The sequence below is a fragment of the Phascolarctos cinereus genome, unplaced genomic scaffold (genome assembly GCF_003287225.1).
Source record: "Phascolarctos cinereus isolate Bilbo 61053 unplaced genomic scaffold, phaCin_HiC Scaffold_5;HRSCAF=322, whole genome shotgun sequence".
Taxonomy (NCBI): domain Eukaryota; kingdom Metazoa; phylum Chordata; class Mammalia; order Diprotodontia; family Phascolarctidae; genus Phascolarctos; species Phascolarctos cinereus.
The window spans coordinates 273,804,093-273,829,354 of NW_027555958.1; the positions used below are offsets into that span (position 1 = coordinate 273,804,093).

The 25,262-nt window shown below is 39.6% G+C and overlaps 1 protein-coding gene across 4 annotated transcripts in view; it reads right to left on the bottom strand.

The window, feature by feature from the left end:
• Positions 1 to 25,262, bottom strand: part of PECAM1 (platelet and endothelial cell adhesion molecule 1) — a 120,834-nt gene that overhangs the window by 17,999 nt on the left and 77,573 nt on the right. For 3 of the 4 annotated variants that reach the window (XM_078155877.1, XM_021000775.2, XM_078155878.1), the window contains one exon: positions 14,346 to 14,396. The exons of the other annotated variant lie outside the window; for it this stretch is intronic. In XM_078155877.1, the coding sequence (XP_078012003.1) occupies positions 14,346 to 14,396 (51 nt within the window). The remainder of the gene's footprint in view (positions 1 to 14,345; positions 14,397 to 25,262) is intronic. 4 annotated transcript variants of the gene reach the window in all.

Below are 25,262 nucleotides of genomic sequence, written 5' to 3' on the forward strand. Positions count from 1 at the left end.
TTACACCAGGAATTCAGGGCTGGTTCAATATTAGGAAAACAATCAGCATAATTGTCCATATCAATAACAAAATCAACAGAAATCTATGATTATCTCAATAGATGCAGGAAAAGCCTTTGACCAAATACAGAGCCCATTCCTATTAAAAACACTAGAGAGAGTAGGAATAAATGGAACTTACTTTAAAATAAGTAATATTCATCTAAAATCATCAGCAAACATTATCGATAATGAAGATAAGCTTCCCAATATAATCAAGTGTGAAGGATGACCATTATCACCTCTGTTATTTAATATTGTACTAGAAATGTTAATTATAGCAATAAGAGAAGAAAAAGAAATTAAAGAATTAGAATAGGCAGGGAGGAAACAAAACTATTGCTCTTTGCAGATGATATGATATTATACTTGGAAAATCCTAGAGAATCAACTAAAAACTACTTGAAATTAGTAACAGCTTTAGCAAAGTTGCAGGATACAAAATAAACCTGCAAAAATCATCAGCATTTCTACATATTACCAACAAAGTCTAGCAGCAAGAGATAGAAAGAGAAATTTCATTTAAAATAATTTTAGACAACATAAAATATTTGGGAGTCTACCTGCCAAGACAAACCCAGGAACTATATAAACACAACTATAAAACACATTTCACACAAATAAAGACAGATATAAACAATTGCAAAAATATTAATTGCTCACGGGTAGGCCAAGTTAATATAATAAAAATCTATTTATTCAGTGCCATACCAATCAAACTATCAAAAAATTATTTTGTAGAGCTAGAAAAAATAATAACAAAATTCATCTGGAAGAACAAAAGCTCAAGGATATTAAGGGAATCAATGAAAAAAAAATGAAAGAAAGTGGTCTAGCACTACCATATCTCAAACTGTATTATAAAGCAGTAATTGTCAAAACAAACTGGTACTGGCTAAGAAATAAAGTGGTGGATCAATGGAACAGATTAGGTACAAATTACATTATAATAAATGGCCACAGTAATCTGGTATATTATAAACCCAAAGATCCAAGCTTTTGGACAAAACTCATTATTTTATCAGAAACTACTGGGAAAACTGGAAAACAGTATGGCAGAAACTAGCTATAGACCAACATCTTACATCATATACCAAGATAAGGTCAAAGTAGGCACGTGATTTACACATAAGGGTGATACCATAAGCAAATTAAGAGAGCATGGAATAGTTTATCTGTCAGATTTAAGGATTTGGGAAGAATTTAGGGCCAAAGAAGATATAGGGAGCATTACAAAATATAAAACAGGTAATTCTGATTATATAAAATTTAGAAGTTTCTGCACAAACAAAACCAATGCAACCAAAATTATAAGGAAAGCAGAAAACTGAGGGAAATTTTTTGCAACGTGTATCTCTGATAAAGGTCTCTTTTCTCAAGTATATAGAGAACTGAGTCAAATTTATAAAAATGCAAATCATTCCCCAATTGATAAATGGTTAAAGGATATGAACAGGCAGTTTTCAGACAAAGAAATCAAAACTATCCTATGAAAAATGCTCTAAATAACTATTGATTAGAGAAATGTAAATTAAAACAACTCTGAGGTATCACCTCCCACCTATCAGATTGGCTAATATGAGATAAAAGGAAAATGTTGGATGTTGGAGAAGTGGGAAAACTGGGACACTAATGCATTGTTGGTGGAGTTATAAACTGATCCAATTCTGGAGAGCAATTTAGAAGTATATCCAAAGGGCTATAGACCACTGCTAGGCCTATATCCCAAAGACATCCCAAAAAAGGGGGAAAGGAGCTATTTGCACAAAAATATTTATAGCAGCTCTTTTTGTGGTAGCTAAGAATTAGAAATCAAAGGCATGCCCATCAATAGAGGAATGGCTAAACAAACCACGGTATATGATTGTAATGGAATATTATTGTACTATAAGAAATGACAGGCAGGATGATTTCAGAAAAACCTGGAAAGACTTACATGAACTGATGCAAAGTGAAGTGAGCAGAACCAGGAGAACATTGTACACAATAACAGCAATATCGTTCAACGAAAAACTGTGAATGACTTAGCAACGCAATGATCTAAGAAAATCCCAAATGACTAGTGATGAAGCATACGATCTGTCTTCAAAGAAAGAACTGATGTTGATTGAATACAGACTGAAGCATGCTATTTCTTTCATTTTTTTCTTTTCATTGAGTCTTCTTGTACAAAATGACTAATATGGAAATGTTTTACATAATTACACAAGTATAACCTATATCTGATCGCTTACTGTCTCAGAGAGGGAGGAGGGGAAGGGACAGAGGGATACAATTTGGAACTCAAAACTATAAATAAAATTTTTTAAAAATTTTTTTTTGGCGAGGCAATTGGGGTTAAGTGACTTGCCCATGGTCATACAGCTAGTAAGTGTCAAGTGTCTGGTCTGAGACTGGATTTGAACTCAGGTCCTCCTGACTCCAGGGCTAGTGCTCTATCCACTGTGCCACCCAGCTGCCCCTTAAATTTTTTTTAAAAGGTTGCTAAGATATCACAGCTATGCCTAGAGAGAGAGGCCTCTTCATTCTCTCTCAAATGAGACAACACTGTTAAGCACTTGGCAAACATTTAAAGTGCTATATAAATGTCAATCATTGTTGTTGCCATCCCTCCAATAGCTTTTGAAGCCTCTTCTGCTGGTGACAAGGGACCCTCACCACCCCAAGCCCTTCCCCACCAAGGCCAAGCTATTCAATTTAATTCAACACGCCCTTATCAATTATCATATCCCCAAATCTACATATTTAGTCCCATTCTCTCTCCTTGCCTTCAGTTTTGCATCACCAACTACCTTTTGGACACCTTGAACTGGGCAGCTTGTGGACATCTCAAACTCACCATGCTCAAAACAGACCTCAGTGTCTTTTTTTCCCCTAAACCTTCCCCTATTCTGAACTTCCATATCACTATCCAGGGCATCGCCATTTATCCTCTCAGTAACCCAGGTTTGAAACCTGAGTTACCCTCAACTCCTCACATTCATCCCAACATACTGCAGAATCTTGTCATTTCTAGCTATGCAGTAACTTTCCCCTAGGTGCTCTTCTGTCAATGCACACAAACACCACCCTAGCTCAGCTGGTTTTCACTTCTCACCCTGATTATTGAAATATTCTTCTAATTGGTTTCCCTGGCTCATGTACCTCTGCACTTTAATCCAGCCTTCAATAAGCTTCTGGAGTCATTTTCCTAAAGGGCAGGTCTGAACACGTCACCCTCTCTCTCATAAAGCTGGTATTTAAAGCTCTTCACAACTAAGACCCTTCCTGACTTTACAGCCTTCTTACCCATTCTTCCCTCTACATATCCTGCACATTCATTCTACACTGGCCTATTTGTTTTTCCTCCCATGGAACATTCTCGCTCCTATCTCTGTGTTTTTGCATCGGCTGTCCATGTCCCTCACGCCTGGAATGATCTCCATTCTCACTGGCTCTTTCAGGACTCAGGTCAGCTCCCATCTTGGGCAGAAAGCCTACCTGGTCTCATCTATAGCTAGTGCCTCCCTTCTGAGACTACCATCTACCTCTATATATCTTGCACTTACCCAGTTATTTTCATGTTGTCTCTCCCATTCAACTGTAAGGACAGAGACTAGTTTTGCCTTTCTTTGTATCTTAGGTATATACACCTAAGCATCTGGGTGTATACAATAAGCACTCAGTGAATGCCTATTGACTGACTGACTGTATGCCAGGAACTGGGCATATAAATACAAAAACAGAATAGTGCCTGCCCTCAGAGAGCTTATGTTTTACTGGAAGGCTAAGAATCTGAAAGCAAAGCAGAAAAAGGTTGTCATCTCCACCTGTTCTCTACACACAGCATAAGAGCTTCCGCCCTTATCCTCTTCCAGTCAAGCAGCCCTCAGATCCCTCTTCTCTCGGGGCCATTTGTCCTACTCCTACTCCCAGGCTAGAGCTTCTAGTCTGCTCTTTATTAGCTAGATTACTGGATGCTTAATTGCTTATCTCCAGAGAACACTTTTCCTTTTCTCACTCAGAAAAAAGCCAAAGCAACCAGAACAATCAGAACAATGTGCTGTTAAGATGTTTCCCAAAATAACCAACTGTAAAACTCCCTGGGTTGGAGGGAGCAGGTGAATTGAAAGTTTAAGTGACAGAGGAATGGGACTAAAAAAACACCAAAGGATTTAAGGTCAAAAGGGACCTTTGAAATCATCTGGTTCTGGAGTCCCTGATTTTTTTTTGGTAATATTTTGATACCTGTATTTCAATATAGTTGGTTTCCTTGCGATCTTATGTATTTTATTTTACACATTTTTGGGAGTATCTTTTTTTTATTAAGCAATTTATTTATTTAGTTTTATTTTTCAACGTTCACTGCCGTAATCTTTTGAGTTTCAAATTTTCTCCCCCTCTCTCTACTTCCCCCTCCCAAGATGGCATACAATCTGATATAGGCTCTACTTATACATTCGTATTAAACATTTTCATGTTAGTCATGATGTAAAGAAGCATTAGAACCAATGGGAGGAACCACGAGAAAGAAGAAACAAAACAAAACAACAAAAGAAAAGGAGAGCAAATAGTATGCTTCCATCTGCATTCAGACTCCAAAGTTCTTTCTCTGGACGTGGATAGCTTTTTCCCATCATGAGTCTTTTGGAGCTGTCTTACATCCTTGCATTGCTGAGAAGAACTAAGTCTATCAAAGTCAATCATTGCACAATGTGGCTGTTACTGTGTACAATGTTCTCCCGGTTCTGTTTACTTCACTCAGCATCAGTTCATATAAGTCTTTCCAGGTTTTTCTGAAATCTGCCTGTTCATTATTTCTTATAGCACAATAGTATTCCATTACATTCATGTACCACAGCTTGTTCAGCCATTCCCCAATTGATGGGCATCTCCTCAATTTCCAATTCTTTGCCACCACAAAAAGAGCTGCTATCAATACTGTTGTACTTGTGGGTTATTCTACACATTTTAAAGCATTATTTGGGGCAGCTATTTTAGATAGAGTGCAGGAAGACCTGAGTTCATATCTGGCCACACATTTACTCGAGCTGTGTGACCCTGGGCAAGTCATTTAATTTCTGTTTGCCTCAGTTTCTTCATCTGTAAAAGAAGGATAATAAGAGCACCTACCTCCCAGAATTGTTGTGAGAATCAAGTAAGATTTGTAAAGCACTTAGCACAGTGCCGGGCACAACAGTTGTTGTCGCTTAGTCATTTTGGTTGTGTCCAGCTCTTTGTGACCTTATTTGGGGTTTTCTTGGCCAAGATACAGTAACAGTTTGCCATGTCCTTCTCTAGTCCATTTTACAGATGAGGAAACTGAGGCAAACAGGGTTAAGTGACTTGTCCAAGGTCACACAACTCTGAGTCCAGTTTGACACCAGATTTGAACTCAGGTCTTCCTGACTCCAGGCCAGGCACTCTATCCACTTTGCCATCTACATTCCCTCATAGTGGGAGCTTAATAAATGCTTGTCTCCTTCCCTCTCCTCTTCTCAAGCCTTGACGTGATACATGAATGATCCCTAGCTTCCTTCAATTATTGTAATGAATTAAAATATATATACATACATACATATACATATACATATACATATATATGTGTATATATATACATATATGTGTGTGTGTGTGTGTGTGTGTGTGTGTGTGTATATATATATATATATAATATATATATGTGTGTGTGTGTGTGTGTGTGTGTAATTTTAAGTAGAGGAACAAAGGTTTCACCAAGACTCCCAAAGGGGTCCATGATATATTAAAAAAAAAAAGGTTGAGAACCCCTGGCCTAGTTCAACCTCCACAGTTTATAGATGAGCAAACTGAGGTCAAGGGAGGGGAATTAACTTTCTCCAGGCCCAAGGTCACTTAGGTAGAAAGTAGCCCCACCTATTGCCTGAGATCATCCCGGGTCATAGGTTGAGAGCTGGAAGAAATTATGGAAGTCATCTACCCAACTCCTTTATCTTACAGATGAGAAAACTGAACCCCAGAAACATGAACTAACTTGTTAGACCACACAAACAAGTAAGTGGCAGAAATGAGCTTCAAACTCAGGTCCTCTGAGTCCAACCCCAAGTCTTCTTTGCCCCATATTGTGCTGCTGAGTACTATAGGACTTTAAAAATCGAGGCCACTAAAGAAACAGGCAGGCTGACTTGGTCCCTCTCTGAACCCTGGGTTGGACTTCCTGATACCCTGTTTTCTAAACCTTCATTTTTTGCCTTGCTACCTCCCCTCTGTTGCCTGTGGGGAAGTAAACAAAACCTGAATATTGCAAAAGAATGATACATGACTATCAGAGGACATTGGATCTTAGAGGTCATCTAATGTTATCTTCTTCACTTTCTAGAAAGGAAACCAACACTTCAGAGAAAAGAGACTTACTCAAAGTACCAAGGACCCCAAGCATAAGATTTTGCCCTGAGCCCTTGGCCAGGGCTGGCAAAGCTTGTGCCCAGCTTCTTGCGCTGGAGGGACCAGCTGTGGGCATGGATGGGCTAGCAGGCAGCTGTGAGCTGGCACTGTTGTGAAGAAATCATGGTAAAAGAACCATCCCATTGGGCTTGGAGCAGGCAACAGCCATGAGTAGGGGTCCAGAACTGCCTTGCTTTCATGTCCCATGTCTCAAGCCTCTCTCCACTGGGCTACTCTGTTTGTGACTGCTGAGTCTGGTGGGATCATTCCCTATTTCCTCCCAAACATCTTTCCCCCAAGCAGAATTTCCTTTAAACAGTGTGCCCCACCCCAGCAACAGTCCCCCAAATGGTCTCTTCAAACTCAGTCCTTTCCCACTCTTTCCTTGGCTCCTGGGCCCAGGAACCTTTTCCTCTTCCTCCCTGGAAACTACCCTCTGAAGGTCATGCCAAAGCTGGCTGCTGCTGCCACTCCCCTACCCTTGTTCCTGGCAGTCAGTAGGATAAAGAGCAGTCAGGGTCAGCCTGCTGGCCCCTCTCTGTAATTTGCCCCTGTGGGATGATTGCCCTCCCTGGCTTCAGTCTGCATCACTGCTGCCCTCTTCCTTCCTTCTCTTCTTCAGCTTATTAGTTATTAAACATCAGCCCTCCTTGCTGTATAACTGCTATCCTTCTTGACATCACAATCGTCTTGGTTCCTTCTTTAATAAATTGGAGAAGAGAGAAAAAAAATAAGAGTGAAAAATAGAAGTCCGATTATCTTCCTTTCATGTAGAAGAGGGGTCCTAACCCCTTTTGTGTCAAGGACCACTGTGGCAGTCTGGTGTAGTCTATGGACCCTTTTGAAGAATAATGTTTTTAAATCATTCAAGGAAATGCTAAATTTCAGTTAGAGGTTAACAAAAATTAGAGTTAATTTTTTTTCCCCATCCAAGTTCATGGACTCCCTGAAATCTAGCCACAGTCCATGGACTCTGGGTTATGAAGCCTTGTTTTAGAGGCATATAGAAAGAGGCCTAGATTCAGAGTGAAGGGATCTAGATCTAAATCTTACTGACTGGTTTTGTGACCCTGGGCAAGTCATTTCATTTCTTTGAGTTCCCTTTTCTTATCTGCAAAGTGAGGGATAAATAAGGCAGCACTTCCTACCTTACATGGCTGTAGTGAGGAATGCACTATAGTTATAATGAGGAAAAAGCTATGCAAGTCTTCAAGGGATATAGAAACATGAGCCTTTGACAGATAGTATACTTGTGCCATATTGCCTCCTTTATCTCCAAAGGGTGACCAAGTTGGACTCTCTTTTTCTAAGCTGATGTCAAATGAAAATAGAAAAGAGGGAGAAAATAAAAGTTGGTTTGGTCCTTAGAAAAGAAACAACTGCACCAGTGAAGCCTGTTTCAAATGACAGCCTGAAAGGTTCTAATGAGAAGCAGGGTGGAGTTTATAAAAGGAGGGATGTTATTATGTGTAGGTCAAAGCTTTATGAGGGAAATAGTCTTCCTCAAAGGGGAGGAGGGAATTGGCAGACCAAAGCGGCAGGCAGCCACTTAAGGAGGTTTTAATATCACTTGACTTCCACCATGCCAGAAAGGAAACATTTCTTGCCCGCCTTTTGCAAGAAGGAAAAAAAAGGAAGGAAAGGAAGAAAGATTTCAGCTTAAAAAAAATTTAAAAAAAAGACAGATAAAGGAGGAAATTAAGTTTAAGGGTGAATATCCCCAGAGGATAGTCTTCCAGAGTTGACATTTACCGAGTAAGAGAAGGAGAGGAGACAGTTTGGGGTAATGATTTTTTGTTGTTGTTGCTGTTAAAAGAAGTGATAAATAGATAAAAGAAGGTGATAAATAGATTGGTCTTCCAGGGCAAGTTTCCATTACGAGTAGCAACTGAGAGATGATTCTCTTTGTAAACATGGCTGGGCCAGCCAAAATGAAACACTTTTTGTTTAATGAACAGAGAATCAGAGAAATGTCAGAGAGCGACCAGTCTGGACTCAGGGATTAAGAGAACCCCAAGGTGTAATGGGAAGCAGAACAGCTGATGCTGTAAAATTTTGAGGGTGGAGGAGAGCTTCCCTTTGGGAAAATAGACCTGTTCCACCCATAAGCTATGTTATGACTAGAATTCCACAGTTAGACCACACTCTTTTGACATTAAGGGAGACAGCATTGTATAGTACAATGGCCCCCAAGCCTTTCAAGTCAGGTGTCTTATCATCAAAAAATTTCTCAGACAACACCCCCAGCACCCTACCAGGCACACACAGCATTGTGGTTAATGCTGTATCTGCTAACTCAGAAACTGCATTAGTGACAAGATGACAAAGCTTAGCACACACATGGATTGGTGGATTCTTTTGTAATTACCCAGATCCCCTTCGTAGTGATCTGTTGTTGAGAACCACTGATAATAGAAGAGAAATGGAATCATGGGACAGGACTCTGCGTTTTCTCTTTGTCTTTTTCTTTATCTATAAAACAAAGGGCTTGGCCTGGGTAATTTCTAAATTCCCTCCAGGTTTGTCTTTTGTTGAAATACCAATCCCTCTGGGGCAAGCAAACGGCATGAAACCTCGTGAGTCACTTCTATTTCCATGTCAGGCAGTTTGTTGGATTCTTTCCTGAGAACAGTTTAGAGAGTGGTAAGGGCAGCAGGAAGTGGAGGTGGAGGCAGGAAGTATTACTGATTGGAGGAGGGTGGGGGAGGAAGGGGGTACCCAAAGGGGAAAGTGGAACACTGAAGACAAGCTAACTACTTCACAGTTTTTCCTCAAGGTGCTGTCTCTTTAGGACTTAACAGGACAGTTGGAGGAGGGAGATGGGGGGAAATGTTAAAATCTCAAACCAGGACCAAATCCCCAAACACTAGTGCAGGCAGTACGGAAGTCACAAACACTTGATTTATGAACATCCTTGAACACAAGAGGCAGCTGCAGGAACCCATGTGACCCCCTGCTGTCATTATAGAGACCCCACCCAGTTCCTGCTTCCATGAGGGACTTACTAGACTCCAGGCTGATAGTATGGAGAGCAAGAAGTTCCCTTGCCATCCAGAAGGCACTAAAGGGGGTTAGGAGAAGAGAGACATATCTCCTTGTTCTTAGGATAAAAGGGGACTGGAATGGGTCATTATACCTGAAAAGATTGGGAACCACTGCCCTATACTTTGCTCTCTCCTTTAATGTTCCTAATCCAAAGAAGTAAATACCTACCTATGGCAGTTGGTAAGTGGAGAGGTATTTGCTGGGCAGGGGCACCTTCCTCAATCCTCAGAATTGCTCAGTAGTAGCTCTTCTGCCTAGCATCCTCCTCCCTTCTACAGAGGGAAACACATGGACTCTTGCTGCTGCTGATTATTTGTGAGAGGATTGATTGTTTTCTAGACGCTAGGGATGTCTGAGGGAGATGTATAGCCCAGCTTCAGCTCAGTATGTAAAAAGAGCTAGCAACTAGATTCGCTCAAAGATTTAACAGGGCCACTCCATAACGTCATAAAACTCCGAACTGGATATGTTCGAGTAGAGAAAAGACAACCAGTTGCCCAGGAAGTCAAAGAACATTTATGCTTCAGGTTGGGTTGGACCTCTGAAGTGCGTTTCAACACTAAGATTACAGGAGTATAATATGGATACTAGTAATAAATACTATATAGTGTTTTAAGGCTAAAAAAATGACTTTCATATGCATTGTCCAAGAATTCTATGCACTTGTCATTATCCCTATTTTACAAATGAAGAAACTGAGGATCACAGTGGTAAGGTGATCTGTCTAAGGTCACAGAGCTAGCTATTAAATGTCATGGGTGGGACTCAAGCTCAGGTCTTCCTGCACAAGATTCTTGTAGTCAGAGTATTATTAGTATGTGGGCCGCAGGGCCACTGAGAACAAAATGATCTATGTACTTTAAACACTTCCAGCTATCTGGATGGATTCAGGAAGACAAAAATAAACCTTGAAAAGTGGGCCTCTAGGACCTGAGTAAAAAGGATTCTAGTTCATTAGAACCAAGACTACAACTTAGGGCTCCTTCCTTACTTTTAGAATGGGAGCTCTTCTGATGACCTCTAGGTACAGAATGAAGCATACTTGTTCCTTTATTTTTCTTGTGGTTTTTGTAGGTGTGTTTTCTTTTATAATATGGAAAAAATGTCTTGCATGACTTCACATTTAATTGACATTGTATTGCTTGCCTTCTCAAGAAATATGGGAAGGAGGGAGAGAATTTGGAACTTAAAATTTTTTTTAATGAATGTTTAAAATGTTTTTAAATATAATTGGGAAAATTTTAATGAAATCATATATATATATATATATATTTTTTTTTTGGCTAGGCAATGGGGTTAAGTGACTCGCCCAGGGTCACACAGCTAGTGTTATATGTCTGAGGCCAGGTTTGAACTCAGGTCCTCCTGACTCCAGGGCCGGTGCTCTATCCACTGCGCCACCTAGCTGCCCCTAAAAATACTTTTTAAAAGGAATGAGAGAGTTCTTAATCTGGAGTCAGTGAACATAAAAAAAATTTTGATATCTATATTTCAATATGATTGGCTTCTTTTGCAATCCCGTGTGTTTTATTCTATGCATTTGAAAATGTGATTCTAAGAAAGAATCCCCAGGTTTTGCTAGACTTCCAAATAAGAGAGGTTAAGATCTCTTCCTTTAAAGACAGTTCTTTTGGCTCAGTTTCCCTTTGGTGTCAACTAGCTGGTCTACTTAGGATGCCATAACAGGATTATGTAGTAGAATTTAAGTTGGACAAAGGAAAAGAACTTTCTGGCTTCAAAGGAGCAATTCTGTGTCGTTGAAAGAGATTAACAAAGGTTATTGTGCCATCTTTTTTATTAGATACCTTTGGAATCTGGGTAGATATCTACTAGTCCAAGCCAAGAATTGGTATGGCCCTGTCTGAAGGCAGAGGAATAGGTGCAATGGCCTATGGCAAACACTGTTAACCTGAGGACTCTATGTTTTTTGGGAACACGCAAAGAATTGTTGATAGGCTAGCATAATTCAAAGCCACAAGGGTCCTTAGGGTAAATGTAGTCCAAACTTCCCATGTATTACAGACGAGGAAAAATACGCCCAGAGCAATTAGGTTTGCCCACAAGTAGGAAGCAGCAGAGCCAGGGCTTATACACATTCCCTTTGATTATATTATACAACTAATGATATTTTGTACAACATAACACCCTCTAGAAGAAGTAGAATGTCACAGTGGATAGAGGGCTGAGCTAGGAAGTAAGAAGACCCAAACTGGGTTCAGATTCCATCTCTGATATTTACTAAGTTATGTGATCATCAGGCAGCTTTTTATGTACAAACCACAACTACTTATCTACAAAATCATATTCAGTTTGTCAGTTTCATGGAGGGAAGTTCTCTCTTTGGCAGCTCTACAAACTGACGAAATCTTGAATCTTTCTCATATTTTCCACTGAATATTTTACACATGAGAAGGATCAGTTCAAAGAATTGGATGTGTTTAGACTGGAAGAGAGATGACTTTGGGGAAATATGACAACCATCTGTAAGTATTTGAAGTATCTTCTACATGTGATGAAGTACCATCACAAGATGAAATAGACTTGTTCTGCTCAAATATATTCCTCAAGGGAGAAATGTGTGTGTATGTATGTATGTATACATGTATGTATGTATATTGTGTATATATGTGTATGTATATAGATTTGACGTAAGGAAAAGCATCCTACCTATTTTTTGTTGTTGAATTGTTTCAGTTGTGTCTGACTCTCTGTGACCCCATTTGGGGTTTTCTTGGCAAAGAGTGGTTTGCCATTTCCTTCTCCAGTTCATTTTATAGATGAGGAACTGAAGTAAACAAGGTCAAGTGACTTCTCCAGGGTCACACAGCTAGTAAGTGTCTGAGGCCAGATTTGAACTTAGGTCCTCCTGACTCCAGGGCTGGTGCTTTATCCACTGAGCCACCTAGTTGCCCTATTCCTAACTACTAAATCTGTCCAAAAGTATAATTGGCTGTGATCTTCAAGCAAAGATTGGAATACCACTTGCTTGTGATGTTGTAGAAAGAACATTTTTTCAAATAGGGTTAAACTATATAATTCCTGAAGTCTCTTCCAACTCTGAGATTTTGTAATTGCTAACGTTCTCTGATGTTCAGACTGATGGAATGGAAGGGGTTCTTGCCTGGGAATCAAGAAACCTGGTTTCTCTTCTCAGATCTACCACTAATGTGTGTTATCTTGGGAAAGTCATTTTCCCTCTTCTGGTCTTGGTATCTTCAGCTGCTATGAAGGAACTGGACTAGCTCTCTAAGTTCTCTACTAGCTTGATCACTCTTGATTCCTTAGTTGGAAATTGACATTCTCCTAGGAAGCAAATCACCTGTGGTAACCAGAGTTCTACTCCATTCCTCGAGGTACTTTGACAGAAATGACAATTACATTCTGAAGAGAAATAATGGATTTTCTAAAGGGAAAACAGTCAGCTAACAGACATTCTGAAGAGAACTGGATATTGTTAATGAATATTCTGAGAAGGAAGAATCTGTTGACAGATGCTCTAAGGAGAGAGCTGTTGGCAGTTGGCAATTATGGCCATCTTAAATGAAGGAAACTTGCCGTAAGTTTTGGGAATAACACAAGCAAGGAGGTGGAGAGAAACAAGCAGATGAGACATGATGGTCAAATATGCAAATCAAGAGCAAGAGAAGAGAGGGCTGCTGGCATGCAGGACCATCGAGTCCCTGCTGATCTCCTCTCTGGTTTCTGCCAAGAGCTCTTGGGATATAAGCCCAAAAAGCTTTTTTCCTGTAGCTGGCTAGCCAGTCTCCATGAGTCCCTGCCTTGACCACTGCTACTGTTGTTGCACTATTCTTTAAACAAGATCATCCAAAGGTCGTGCCTGGGAGAAGCCAACCTATTAGGCTCAGTTCTCCCTGACAATGGACCGCATACTGTCTTCATGACTTCCCAAACCATAACTCCCTTTCTGGTTACTACTTCTCTATGTGTTGTTTCCCCACCAGAATTAAGCTCCTTGAGGTCAAGGACTGCCTTTCTTTTGTATTAACATCCCTAGCACTTAATACTATGCTTGGCACACAGTAAGTGTGCTTTTCATTTATTCATCCATCATCTGTCCTACAAAGTGGGTATACCTACTCTGTTCTTTCTACTTCTTGCTCAGTGTGACTGATAATCAGAAAGATATTACCTTTTCCACTGGCGAAAGGCATGATAATCAAATATCTAACGGCTCCGTTCAAAATACCTGTGATTTTGAGTTTTAGTCAGCTGACTAGGCCAAAGCTCTCTTTCCTGGCCACCAGTCACCATTCCCTCAAACACATTCATGTCAGCCCTATCCATTCCTCTCCCACTTTACCCTCTCCTTCCATCGTGCCCTCTGGAAGTTGCCTTCTTTTGTTAATAAACAACCCTTCATCTTGGGCATGTGATCGTCCCTAGAAAATTACAGTGTGTTTTGTGTGTGTGTGTGTGTGTGTGTGTGTGTGTAATAAATACTGTTTGTATTTCATTGTCTATGTACATGTTGCTTCTACCCAATAAAAGCTAAACTCTTGAGGGCGGGAACCATTTCATTTCTGTTTTTGCGCCTTCGGCACTCAGCACAGCACCAGGTACATAATAGTTTCTTAATAAATGCTGGTTGAACTGAATTGTAGAGTAGCTTCCCCTCCACCTCTGGTTTTCTTACCCTAATTATTTCCCAAGGTTCTACTACTGGATTTCCTGGTCTGGGAGAAAAGAGATTGGTAGCATACGTTTAAAAGAAGATGAATTCCCCTCCTTTTCACCTGCCTACTGGAACTCACCCCTCCTCTTTCCCACCCACCCAAGCCCAGCCCACTTCCTCAAACCTCCCTACCCACCTCCAAACCACGGTTTACTAGAGGACTTACCAGCCTTTCTGATTTCACTGTAAACAGTCTCAGTTCCTTTCCTTTCAGGAGCTGGAAAAGGTATGGGCACAGATTCAGTGTCTTTCCTTTAGACTGACAAAGTTAAAGATACTCTATCAAATCTTGGGTGTCTTTGTAGATATGGTTGTCTGGGATATCACACATACTTCCCATTCCCTATCAGCACATCCTGATGGAGGAAGAGGCTCCACTATCAGGGTTATACCGTTTATTTCACTGAAAGGCTACCCACTAGACTACCCCAGATTCTCTTTACTGAGGAAAGAAGAAACTCTTCTTGCTTAGCCAACTTTTCTGTAATTAGAAACATTCACAATTCAGGGATACTCAATAAACTGCATATTTATGTGAGATCCTAAACCCTAAGGAGATATGGATTTGAAAGATATCAGCAAACTTTTATTAAGCACCTACTATGTGCCAGGCACTGCACAAAGCACAGGGAATACAAAGACAAAAATGAAACATTCCCAGCCCCTAAGGAACTTACGTTTTTATGGGGGGATATAACTTGTCCAAACATAAGTAAATACAAAATACATACAAAGTAATTATGTTAACTTAGTTGTAAAGTGCACAAGGCCTGATACATAGTAAATGCTTTAAAAATGTTATTACCATCATCATCATCATTATTATTAGGCAGAGGGGTAGGACAGCTGATTGGGGGGAAAAGAGGGAAGAGAATCAAAAGAAGTTTGAGACCAGAAATAAGGCAACAGGCAACTGGGCACTCCCAAATGCCTGCCTGAAATGCCAGGACTTGTGTTTGGTCCCCATCTGTCACTAAGCCTCCTCCTCCACCCCTAACATCTGTTACTTGGAATTATCATTTAAGGCTTTCAGCTTTATGACTGTGAAATATCATGGGGATGACTTGGACTTTCAGAGTGGTAGATTGATAACAGAAAAAAATCAAACCCAACACCCTGAACCCAACCACATCATACTCCTTTCCTGCCTCCTACTGCTCCCTCTCCCACCACTGCCATGCAAAATGACCTAGCAAATACTCCCTTCTTCCTAAAAAATTGCCCAAACTATCTTACAGGGAAGAGGAAATAGGATGTTTCTTTTTGCTCTTCTCCAGTGTTTTCCTACCAGTTCTGGCTCTTGTGAATGAATGCTGTTACTTATCCTTGACATCCCTTCTGGGGGGAGGGACACCACACTCAGGGACTCAGTGGTCCATCATCCCTTCTTCCAAATGGTGCTCTTGGTAAGTGGTTCCAGGTTCAAAGGCTATTACTTGGGTTCCCACTTCCTATCACCAGAGTCAAAAAAGGGAAAATTCTCCCACAGGCAATTTTGCTAACCTCGTGGACCTCTAAGCATCTGTCTGCCTGGCCTATGGGTTAATTTGGCTCTGCCTGAATGATAAGAAAGATCCTGAGATTAACCTTATCTCTTATCTCTTTACATTATCTATATAGATATCTCCAGACACTGAAGAAACCTAGGTTTCTTGGAAAAAGACTGTTTTCTTTAGAGAAGCAGATGGCTTAAGATGCTGGATATTTCCCAGGATTCCATTTCTTTTCCTTCAAACTACCAAAGAATCATCCCTGTTCTTCCTGTACAAGGAAAAGAGCCTATCGCTACTGTAATAGCCGGTGAGCTATTTGCAGAGCCCTCACTCAAAGGAGGGGACCTCCATAATTATCTAAGCCCCAGAACCCATTAACTTACAGACAACCTAGAGATAATCTCTTCCCACACTCCCCCTTCTCCAAATCCACTCTCCTATATAAACACTGGCAAAATAGAGACATTAATTTATAGGAACTGCAACAAAGCAGGGCTTAGCAGAAGGGTGCAAAATTTAGAGGGCAATTGACCACAACATGGTGGAAAGAGTGCTTGACTTGGAGTGAGGAAGATACAGGTTCAAATCCTGCCTCTGACACTTATTAGCTAGGTCAGCATGGGCAAGCCACTTAAACTCTCTGAATCTCCATTTCCTAATCTGTAAAAAATGTTGGGGTCAAGGCAACTGGCATTTATCAGTTGCTTGATATGTGCCAAGCACTGTGCTAAGTGCTGGAGATACAAAGAATGGCAAAAAGATAGTCTTTGCCCTTATGGAACTTACATTCTAATGAGTGAGAAAATATGGAAACAGGTAGGTAAATGCTTAGTATATGGGAAACACCCTGAGAGGGGAAGGCTGGAGGGACCGGAAAAGGCCTTTTGGAATAAGTGGGATTTGAACTGAGTCTTGAAGGAAATCAAAGAAACTAAGAGGCAGAAGTAAAGGGAGGGGGGCAGTGGTCTAAAAGCCTTCTAAGATTACTTTCAGATCTAAATCTATGATCCTGATGTAATGGGAGGACTGGCCAATGAGGGAACAGTTCTTAGAGCATGCTCAGACATACCCTTTATGTGCAGATATTCCTCACCTAATTCTAATCCAACAGTTCTGGCCATGAATGACCAAGGGACTGGTATTGTGTGGTGATAAAGAATCTTTTGATCGGCTTATGAGCTAGAAGGACTGATGGCTCATGAAATGTGGAATAGGCCCTTTTTGCTATTTTTCTTTCTCATATCATTTAATTTGCATAATCTGTTCCATTTCAGTAGCCAATAAGCCATGGGTCCTTCTAGCACCTCAGCTAACCAGAAGGCTCTTCATTACTGCACAGTACCAGCCTCTCAGTCACTCATGTCTCCACTGGTTGCATTGGAACTAGGCAAAGAATATACTTGCTCTATATAAACTACCAGGAAGGGCAAATCTGAGCGTGCTCTAAGGCCTGGGCCCTTATTGGCCAGTCCTCCCGTCATACTGCCCTACTGTGATCCTTCAGCAACTTAAAAAAAAAATAGAAATTAACATCTAGTTAGAAGAATAATCAAAATAGGAAGCTACAGGAATAGAAAAATAGAAAGCTTATTCCTCCCTACTCCCATCCCTCACCCCAGGTAAGCAATACCACTCAGCTGGGCAATACCTTTCATTCCCTCCTCCCCTCTGTTGTACCAGCTGTTCTTCCAGGCTGCATTTGGTGCTGCCTGCCTAAGGGGTAAAAATTGCTAGTTATGGCTCTAGAACTTCCTATTTCATAAAGAAGCTTCTTTGAAGATGGATAATATATAGGCACTCCGAGTTTTACGATTTTCAAAAATCACTTTGTAAACCTCAAAATGCTTATATAAACGTAAGTTGTGATGTCTTTAATTAGTCTGAATAATCAGAAATTAGATAACATAGCTAATATGTCTAAGAGAATCTTGAATACACGTTTTAGAGCTGATTTAGAACCACAGAATGTCAGAACTGGAAGGGTCCTTGGAAGTCGTCTTGTTCCACCCCATTTTAAAACTGAAGAAGTCCAAGGTCCAGAGAGATCCATGTCTTGATCTGTGGGGGACTTTGGGGAGTCAAGGGCTGTGTTAAGAGTCTGGAAATCATGGCAACTACACAACAAGCCAGGCCCTCAGGGAGAATAAGTCACCAGCCAAAATAATAGTTGAGGGGCAGCTAGGTGGATAGAGTACCAGCCCTGGAGTCAGGAGGACCTGAGTTCAAATCCAGCCTTAGATACTTGATATTTACTAGCTGCGTGACCCTGGGCAAGTCACTTAACCCCATTGCCTAGCCAAAAACAAACAAACAAAATACTAGTTGGGACACAGAAGGACATGTAAGACTGAAACATAACAAATGATATTTGTGTGTGTGCATATATATATATGTGTGTGTATGTGTATATATATATAGCTATAAAGTTTGCAAAGGGATCTACATATTTTTTGTCATTTGAGCTTCACAAAAACCCTGTAAGGCAGGTACTACAGGTATTAATATCTCTATTAATATGCCTATTTACAAATGAAGAAACTGAGTCTCAGAGAGATTAAGTGAATATCCCATCATCCTACAGCTAGTAAGTGTCAGAATCAGGGTTTGAGTCCAGTCTGCCTGGTTGAAAGTCCAGTTCTATACCTACTATAGCACCCTCATCATAAACTCGAGATAAATAACAACAATATACAGCAAAAGGTGCTTTAAGGATTAAAAAAAGTGCTTGTTCCATTTTACAAATGAGGAAAATGAGTCTCAGAGAGGGGGAATGATTTGCCCATGGCCATCCAGCTAATGAGTATCAGAGCTGGGATTCTAGCTCAAGTCTCCTGAATCCACATAGAATCCTTTCTATGATAACACCCAGGTGAGCACATCTACATAATTAAAACTAGCATCCCTCAGCAGAAAACTGGGAAAGAATTTTTACAATCAGTGTCTCTGATAAGGGCCTTATTTCTAAAATATATAGGGAATTAAGTCAAATTTATAAGAATACAAGTCATTCCCCAATTGACAAATGGTCAAAAGATATGAATAGGCAGTTTTCAGATGAAGAAATTAAAGCTATCTATAACCATATTAAAAAAATGCTCTAAATCACTACTAGTGATTAGAGAAATGCAAATCAAAACAACCCTGAGGTACCATAATCACACCTATCAGATTGGCTAACATGACAAAACAGGAAAATGATAAATATTGGAGAAGATGTGGGAAAATTAGAACACTAATGCATTGTTGCTGGAGTTGTGAAATGATCCAACCATTTTGGAGAGCAATTTGGAACTATGCCCAAAGGGCTATAAAAATGTGCATACCCTTTGATCCAGCAATAGAACTTTCTGTATCTGAAAGAGATCATAAAAATGGGAAAAGGACCCACATGCACAAAAATATTTATAGTAGCTCTTTCTGGGGCGGCAAAGAATTGAAAATTGAGAGGATGCCCATCAATTGGGGAATGGCTGAACAAGTTGTGGTATATGAATGTAATGGAATACTATTGTGTTATAAGAAATGATGAACAGACAGACCAGAAAAATCTGGAAAGACTTATATGGACTGATGCTGAGTGAAGTAAGCAGAACCAGGAGAATGTTGTATACAGTAATAGCCATGTTGTGCAATGACTAACTTCGATAGACTTAACTCTTCTCAGCAATGCAAGGATCTAAGACAGCTCCAAAGGTCTCATGATGGAAAATGCTATCCACATCCCGAGAAAGAACTATGGAGTTGGAATGCAGATCAAAGCATACTATTTGCCCATTTTTTCCCTTCTGTTTTGTTTTGTTTCTTCTTTCTTGTACTTCCTCCTGTTGGTTCTAATTCTTCTTTATAACATGACTAATGTAAAAATATGTTTAATAGGAATGTATATGTAGAGCCTAGATCAGATTGCATGCTGTCTCGGGAAGGAGGCGGGGAGGGAATGGGAGAAAATTTAAAACTCAAAAGATTATGGAAGTGAATGTTGAAAACTAAAAATTAATTAATTAACAATAATAAAAGAAAAACTAGCATCCCTCTTCCAGAGAGAATCTTTCTTCCCATTCATGTTTTGAGAGGGAAGAGAAAACTTGTGCTGGGGATTTTTGACCACATATTTTTTCTAATGTTTTTAGTATAAACCAAATTCTTCATATACCATCGGTTGTTTGGGAGCTCTGATTTGCCACATGGAGATTTACAGACACAGACTATGGTCATATGTTTTGTTTCCCAGATTCATATGCCCAGCCTTAGTTTCCCTCTTGATTTCTAGGTCTGCATAATCAACAGCCTATTGAGTTCTTCAGGCTTCTATTAGGCATCTCAAACTCAATTTGTCCAAAACAAGACTTATCTACCTGTCTCCCCCCTACACATGCCCACCCCAAACCCACACCATTTCTGAATTTATTTCTGCCAAGGACACAACCATCTTTCTAGTCACCTGGGTTCACAGCCTCAGTGTCATCCTCAACTCCTCACTCTCCCTGATTCCATGTACCTAATCAGTTTCCACATCTTATTGATTCTCTTTCCAAAGCTTTCATATTCATCCTCTTTTCTCCACATAAACTACTGCCACCCTCATTCTATCCCTCATTTCTTCTTACCTGGGCTATTCCAATAGCTTTCTAATTGGGTTCGCTGGCTCATCTTTTCCATTCTGTTCCCTACACAGCTGCTAAAATGAGTTTCTTAAAGCATGGGTCTGACCATGTTGCCCCTGACATGTTGACTTCCTTGGTAGAATGCAAGCTCCTTGGGGGCAGGATCTATTTAGTTTCTGTCTTTGTATATCTAACACCTAGCAGAATGCCTGGCATATAGTAGGCATTTAATAAATGCTTGTTGATTGACTAATTTCAATTCTGTATTTGGCACCGAGACTAAAGTGAGCCAATGGGGCACAAACAGATGTTCATTAAATCTGGGATTTCTCAGTGTCTGGCACACATTTCATCCTGGAACCTCTAGAACAGGGGGTTCTTAACATTTTTTGTGTCATGGACCTCTCTGGTGGTCTGGGGAAGCATATGGACCTCTTTTCAAAGTAATATTTTGAGATACACATAAAATAAAATATATAGGAAAGTAATACAAAAAAATACAAAGGAAACCAATTATCTTGAAATAACGTCATAAAAAAAAAAGGTCCATGGACCCCATGTTAGAGAACCACAAACTTTGAGAAGAGATTTGGCTACAGATTAAATAATTGGCTTTGGATTGGTCATATTAAATTATTAGAGCATGTTTCAGCAAGTGTGGATTCAACACCCAAGTGCATTCTATATCCCAAACTCAGACCAGCAATCTCACTATATTCCACTGGATGACATAAAAAGAATACTGGATTTAGGGGGCCTGGGTTCACATCCCTGCTATACCATTTGTTATCAGTGTGACCTTAGGTGAGTCATTTCTCAATTTTATCACCTATAAAATGAGAAGGTTGGGCCTTCTGGGTCACATGATCAACTAGACATTCTCCAATCTTCACTGTCAAATATCATCCAAAACACAAATAACGTGCCAGATGTAGAGCAATTACACAGGATAAGAAAGAGGGAGCCCCACCAAAGTAGAAGCCTTATGAATTAATACCAAATAATGCTAATCTTTAAAGCATTCACTTAGCACCCCTACCCCACTAGCTTCTACGCTCTGATCAGGGATACACAAATTGTCCTGCAGGTTTGTGCCTGGGACTTATACTGAAATTCTTCTCCTGCTAGAGACTGTCAGCACACCCACTCTCCACCTTGAAAGGCAAATGTTGATTCTGACGAGCTATGTTGGGGAGATAGTCAGCTGCCTTCTTCCTAGGTGAACTCTAGTTTAGGGACCCCCAGAACTGCAGAGACTCTGTTTAGAGCACCTTTCCTTTACTCCACCAGCACTGGAAAAAAGGACTGACATTGATTCAGCTAAGTCGGAGAGGACAAGGATGAAAGTCAAGGGTAACTGGAATATGAGGCCAGTTTGAGTAGTTTGCACTGGGCCTGAAGAAAAGAGGCCTGAAGCACAGTTGGGGCCCCCTTTTCCTGAGACTAACAAGTACAAAGAATAAGGCTGGCAAAATTAAAATCCCCCATTATGGTAGGAGGCTGAGGCAGCTTTGTAGTCCAGCTCTTGAAACATACCCACAGTCAAAGGGGACTGAGTCAAAAGGTTAATGATGCAGAAATATAAAAGGGGTGGGAAAAACTAAAGCATCAAAGATTTTATGGGGAAGAAAATTCAGTTAAAAACCTAGAGCACAGGCAGATAAATTAACAGAGGACCCTAAAATTAGAAGGAAGAATAGTACCAAACCCGAAAAAAGAGTACAAAGCCCTTTTAATAACTATTATAAGACAAGGGAAAGTAAAATAAAATCTGATGAAATACAGAACCTTGTGGTTCTCTAAGAGAGCATGAGACAAAAATAAGAAATTCTAAAATGGTTCAAAAGAGAAATGAAATCTGTAAGAGAAGAATTTAGGAAGGAATAACCGTTAGAATGTATAGCTCTCAAAACAGAAATAAGTAGCCAAATTAGAAAAAACTGAATCCACTGTAATGAGTTTCTTCAAAGAAGCAAAAGAAAGGATCACAGATGTGATACAAAAATACTGAAGTGGATGAAAATTTGGCAGAAGAGATGCAAAAGATAGCAATGTTGATAAAATATGTGATCACTACATAAGCCAAAGCCATTGACTTCAAAGAGAAGATGTATAAAGATAACTTAAGACTTACAGTTCTCCCAGAAGGTGACAGATTTAAAAAAAAAAAAACAACCAACCGTGAACACTAACATGCAGGAAATAAAACAAAACTTCCCAAAACTTCTGAATATAGAAAACAAAGCACAATTTAAAAAAAAAAATTCAAAGACCATCTCTGGAAAACCCCTATACTTCAAACTCCAAGATGCATGGCATTTAAATTTAACAGTGACATCAAATTCTGCAAGCAGCTAGGTGGCAGACTTTCAAATATAAAGGAAAGAAAATTCAAATGACATAAGACTATTCTACATCCACTAGAAACTGCAAAAAGAAATGGAATAAAAAATTCCAAAAAGGAAAAGAGCTCAACATGCAATGTAAAATGACATAACCACCATATAAATTTGAGCCCAATCATTAACAGAAGGGATGGATTTTCTACAAAATAAAGGTATTTAAAACATTCCAGTAAAAAAAAAACCCATACACATGCAGACTATTCAACTTGCAAACATCCTAAACAACAGAAATACCAGGAAGATAAATAAGTACAATTATCAAGCAAAGAAAAGTAATAAAACGCACTATCCCATCTCTAGTGCTTATTTTATTTAAAAATAGTAATAAAGATACTCTATGGGATTAAAAAAAAGATTTTTAAAGTACCCAAAGGGATAAAGATGTAAGAGTAATAGGAGAAGTGAAAGTGGAAGAACAGAACAGAAGCACCATGGACCAAATGATACAACTCCCCCCTCCACACACAAACACACACACACACACACACACACACACATATACACACAAGTGAATCGAAGTATTCTCAGACAAAATTTCAGAATGAGAAGTGGCACATAGTCCATAGGTGAACATCAAGGGGCTGATAACTCTAATCTCTAAGCAAGAAGAGGGGCTACAGAAAGGAGAATTTGAAAATGAAGGCATGCATGAAGATGCTGAGATTCCTATAATCTAGCCACTGGTCAGATTCTTATAATCTAGCCAATAGCTTACTAATGTTCAGACGGCCCAATATGATGGATGTTCTAATAAACCTTGTCTTTGGCTGAAAAAAAAAAGAAAATGAAGTAATGAAGAGGGGGTCTTAATGCAACATAGTGGGAGGGGTCTATGCTTGTTATGGGAATGAGGCTCTTACCATAGGTTGGTACAAAGAGAGACCACCTTCTCTGAGAGAATGTTGTGTTCTCATAGACAGCACCCTGCCTGAGAAAGAGAAATGCAGGCTCCTAGGGGCAAATGGGACCCAAAACTGGGGAAGGAATAATGTCAAGACCAATGAACGGAGAGGAGAATATTTACAAGGAAGTCATTTGGTAGAAGTGAGCTGAATGATTTGTGATACAAGAATTTCTACCATGAGATACTACATTACTTCCCTCATGAATGGATACTTTTAAGAGTGAAGGACAACAACAAAAAAGAATGATGGGGCAAGATCTATAAAGACAATAACAGAGAAAATGGTTAAAAGAGGGATCTCAAACCTGACATTTCAGAAACTTCAACTCCATGAGTAACGCAAGGAAATTAAAGAATAAGTAAATGTAGGTCACAGAGCAGAGAACAGAAGTTCAGAAGAGACAGGAAGGGAAGAGAATTCATGAGGAAAAGAAAGCAAAGAAAATCTTCAAAAAAGATACAGGAAAAAATTCTAACAAACAAAAGAAGTTAGAAGATAGAAGCAGGGTAGATTTTGAACTAACCACTGAACAGAGAGGAGAAAAACAATGGAAAAAAGGAGGGAGAGAAGAAAAAAAAGAAAAAGAAAGGAAGAGAGGAAGGGAAGAAGGGAGGGAGGGAGGGAGGAAGGAGGAAGAAAGGAAGGAAGAGAAATCAATAATTTATGTAAAATCTCCAAACTAGGGAAAGGACTATCAAACGGGACTGCAGATAGGAATGGGAAAAGAGCCTGTGCAAATAGGGTTGCATCAATACAGTTTAAACAAAAGTAATTATATGGACAAAGTGCTGACAAAAGGGGAAAATGAACAAAAAAAATTTAAGCAATACTAAGACAAAAATGGGGGGAAATATAAACTTAAGTAACATAACTTTAGATGTTAATATAACAAACAAAATAAGAAAAACTCCACAAGCCATTGCCTACAAAAAACACATCAAACAACCAAAGACATGTGAAAAGTTAAAAGAAAATTTACTATGTATGAGGTGTTTTTTTAAGGAGTCGTGATAACACAATCAAACAAATCAAAAATGAAAGTTCACAATATCAAAAGAGATAAACAAGGAAATTACATTATGCTTAAAGGAATCATAAACACCAAACTGCTATCAATGTTAAACTTACATGCACCAAACATATAGCTTATAAATTCATAAATGGAAAATTAAACAAGCACAAACAGATATTCCTTACCTAGTTTTAGTCCTTGAATATACACAAATATTTTTCTACATGATTCCAGTCCAAGTAACTATATGGAAATTTAAAAGGAACCTATTTTCAGCCATTAGTGCCTAAGTAGTTGATATGGTGTGATATCGACATTTTCTAATCGGTGGAGGATCCAACAAGATTAATGACTTAAAAGGTATGGGGCCAGAAGTGAGTTCATATGCAAAAGGGACAACCTGCCAATTTCTCAGTCTTTTCCTTCATGGCAGTAAATGGGCCATAACTGCTGTGAGTTGCTGCGTGGGGAGAAGAACAATTGCTCTATTGTTTTTCCAGTCACCACATGCCTGTGAACGTCTGTTTCTTTTGTATTTATTCTTTCCTGATCATAGGGAATGAGTATTTTGAGGAAAGAGTATTCAGATGACCGTGGAATTTGGGGTGATCTATTAGAGCCGCAAGAGATCCCGTCAGCAACCAAGTCAGTAGTAAAGTCCACT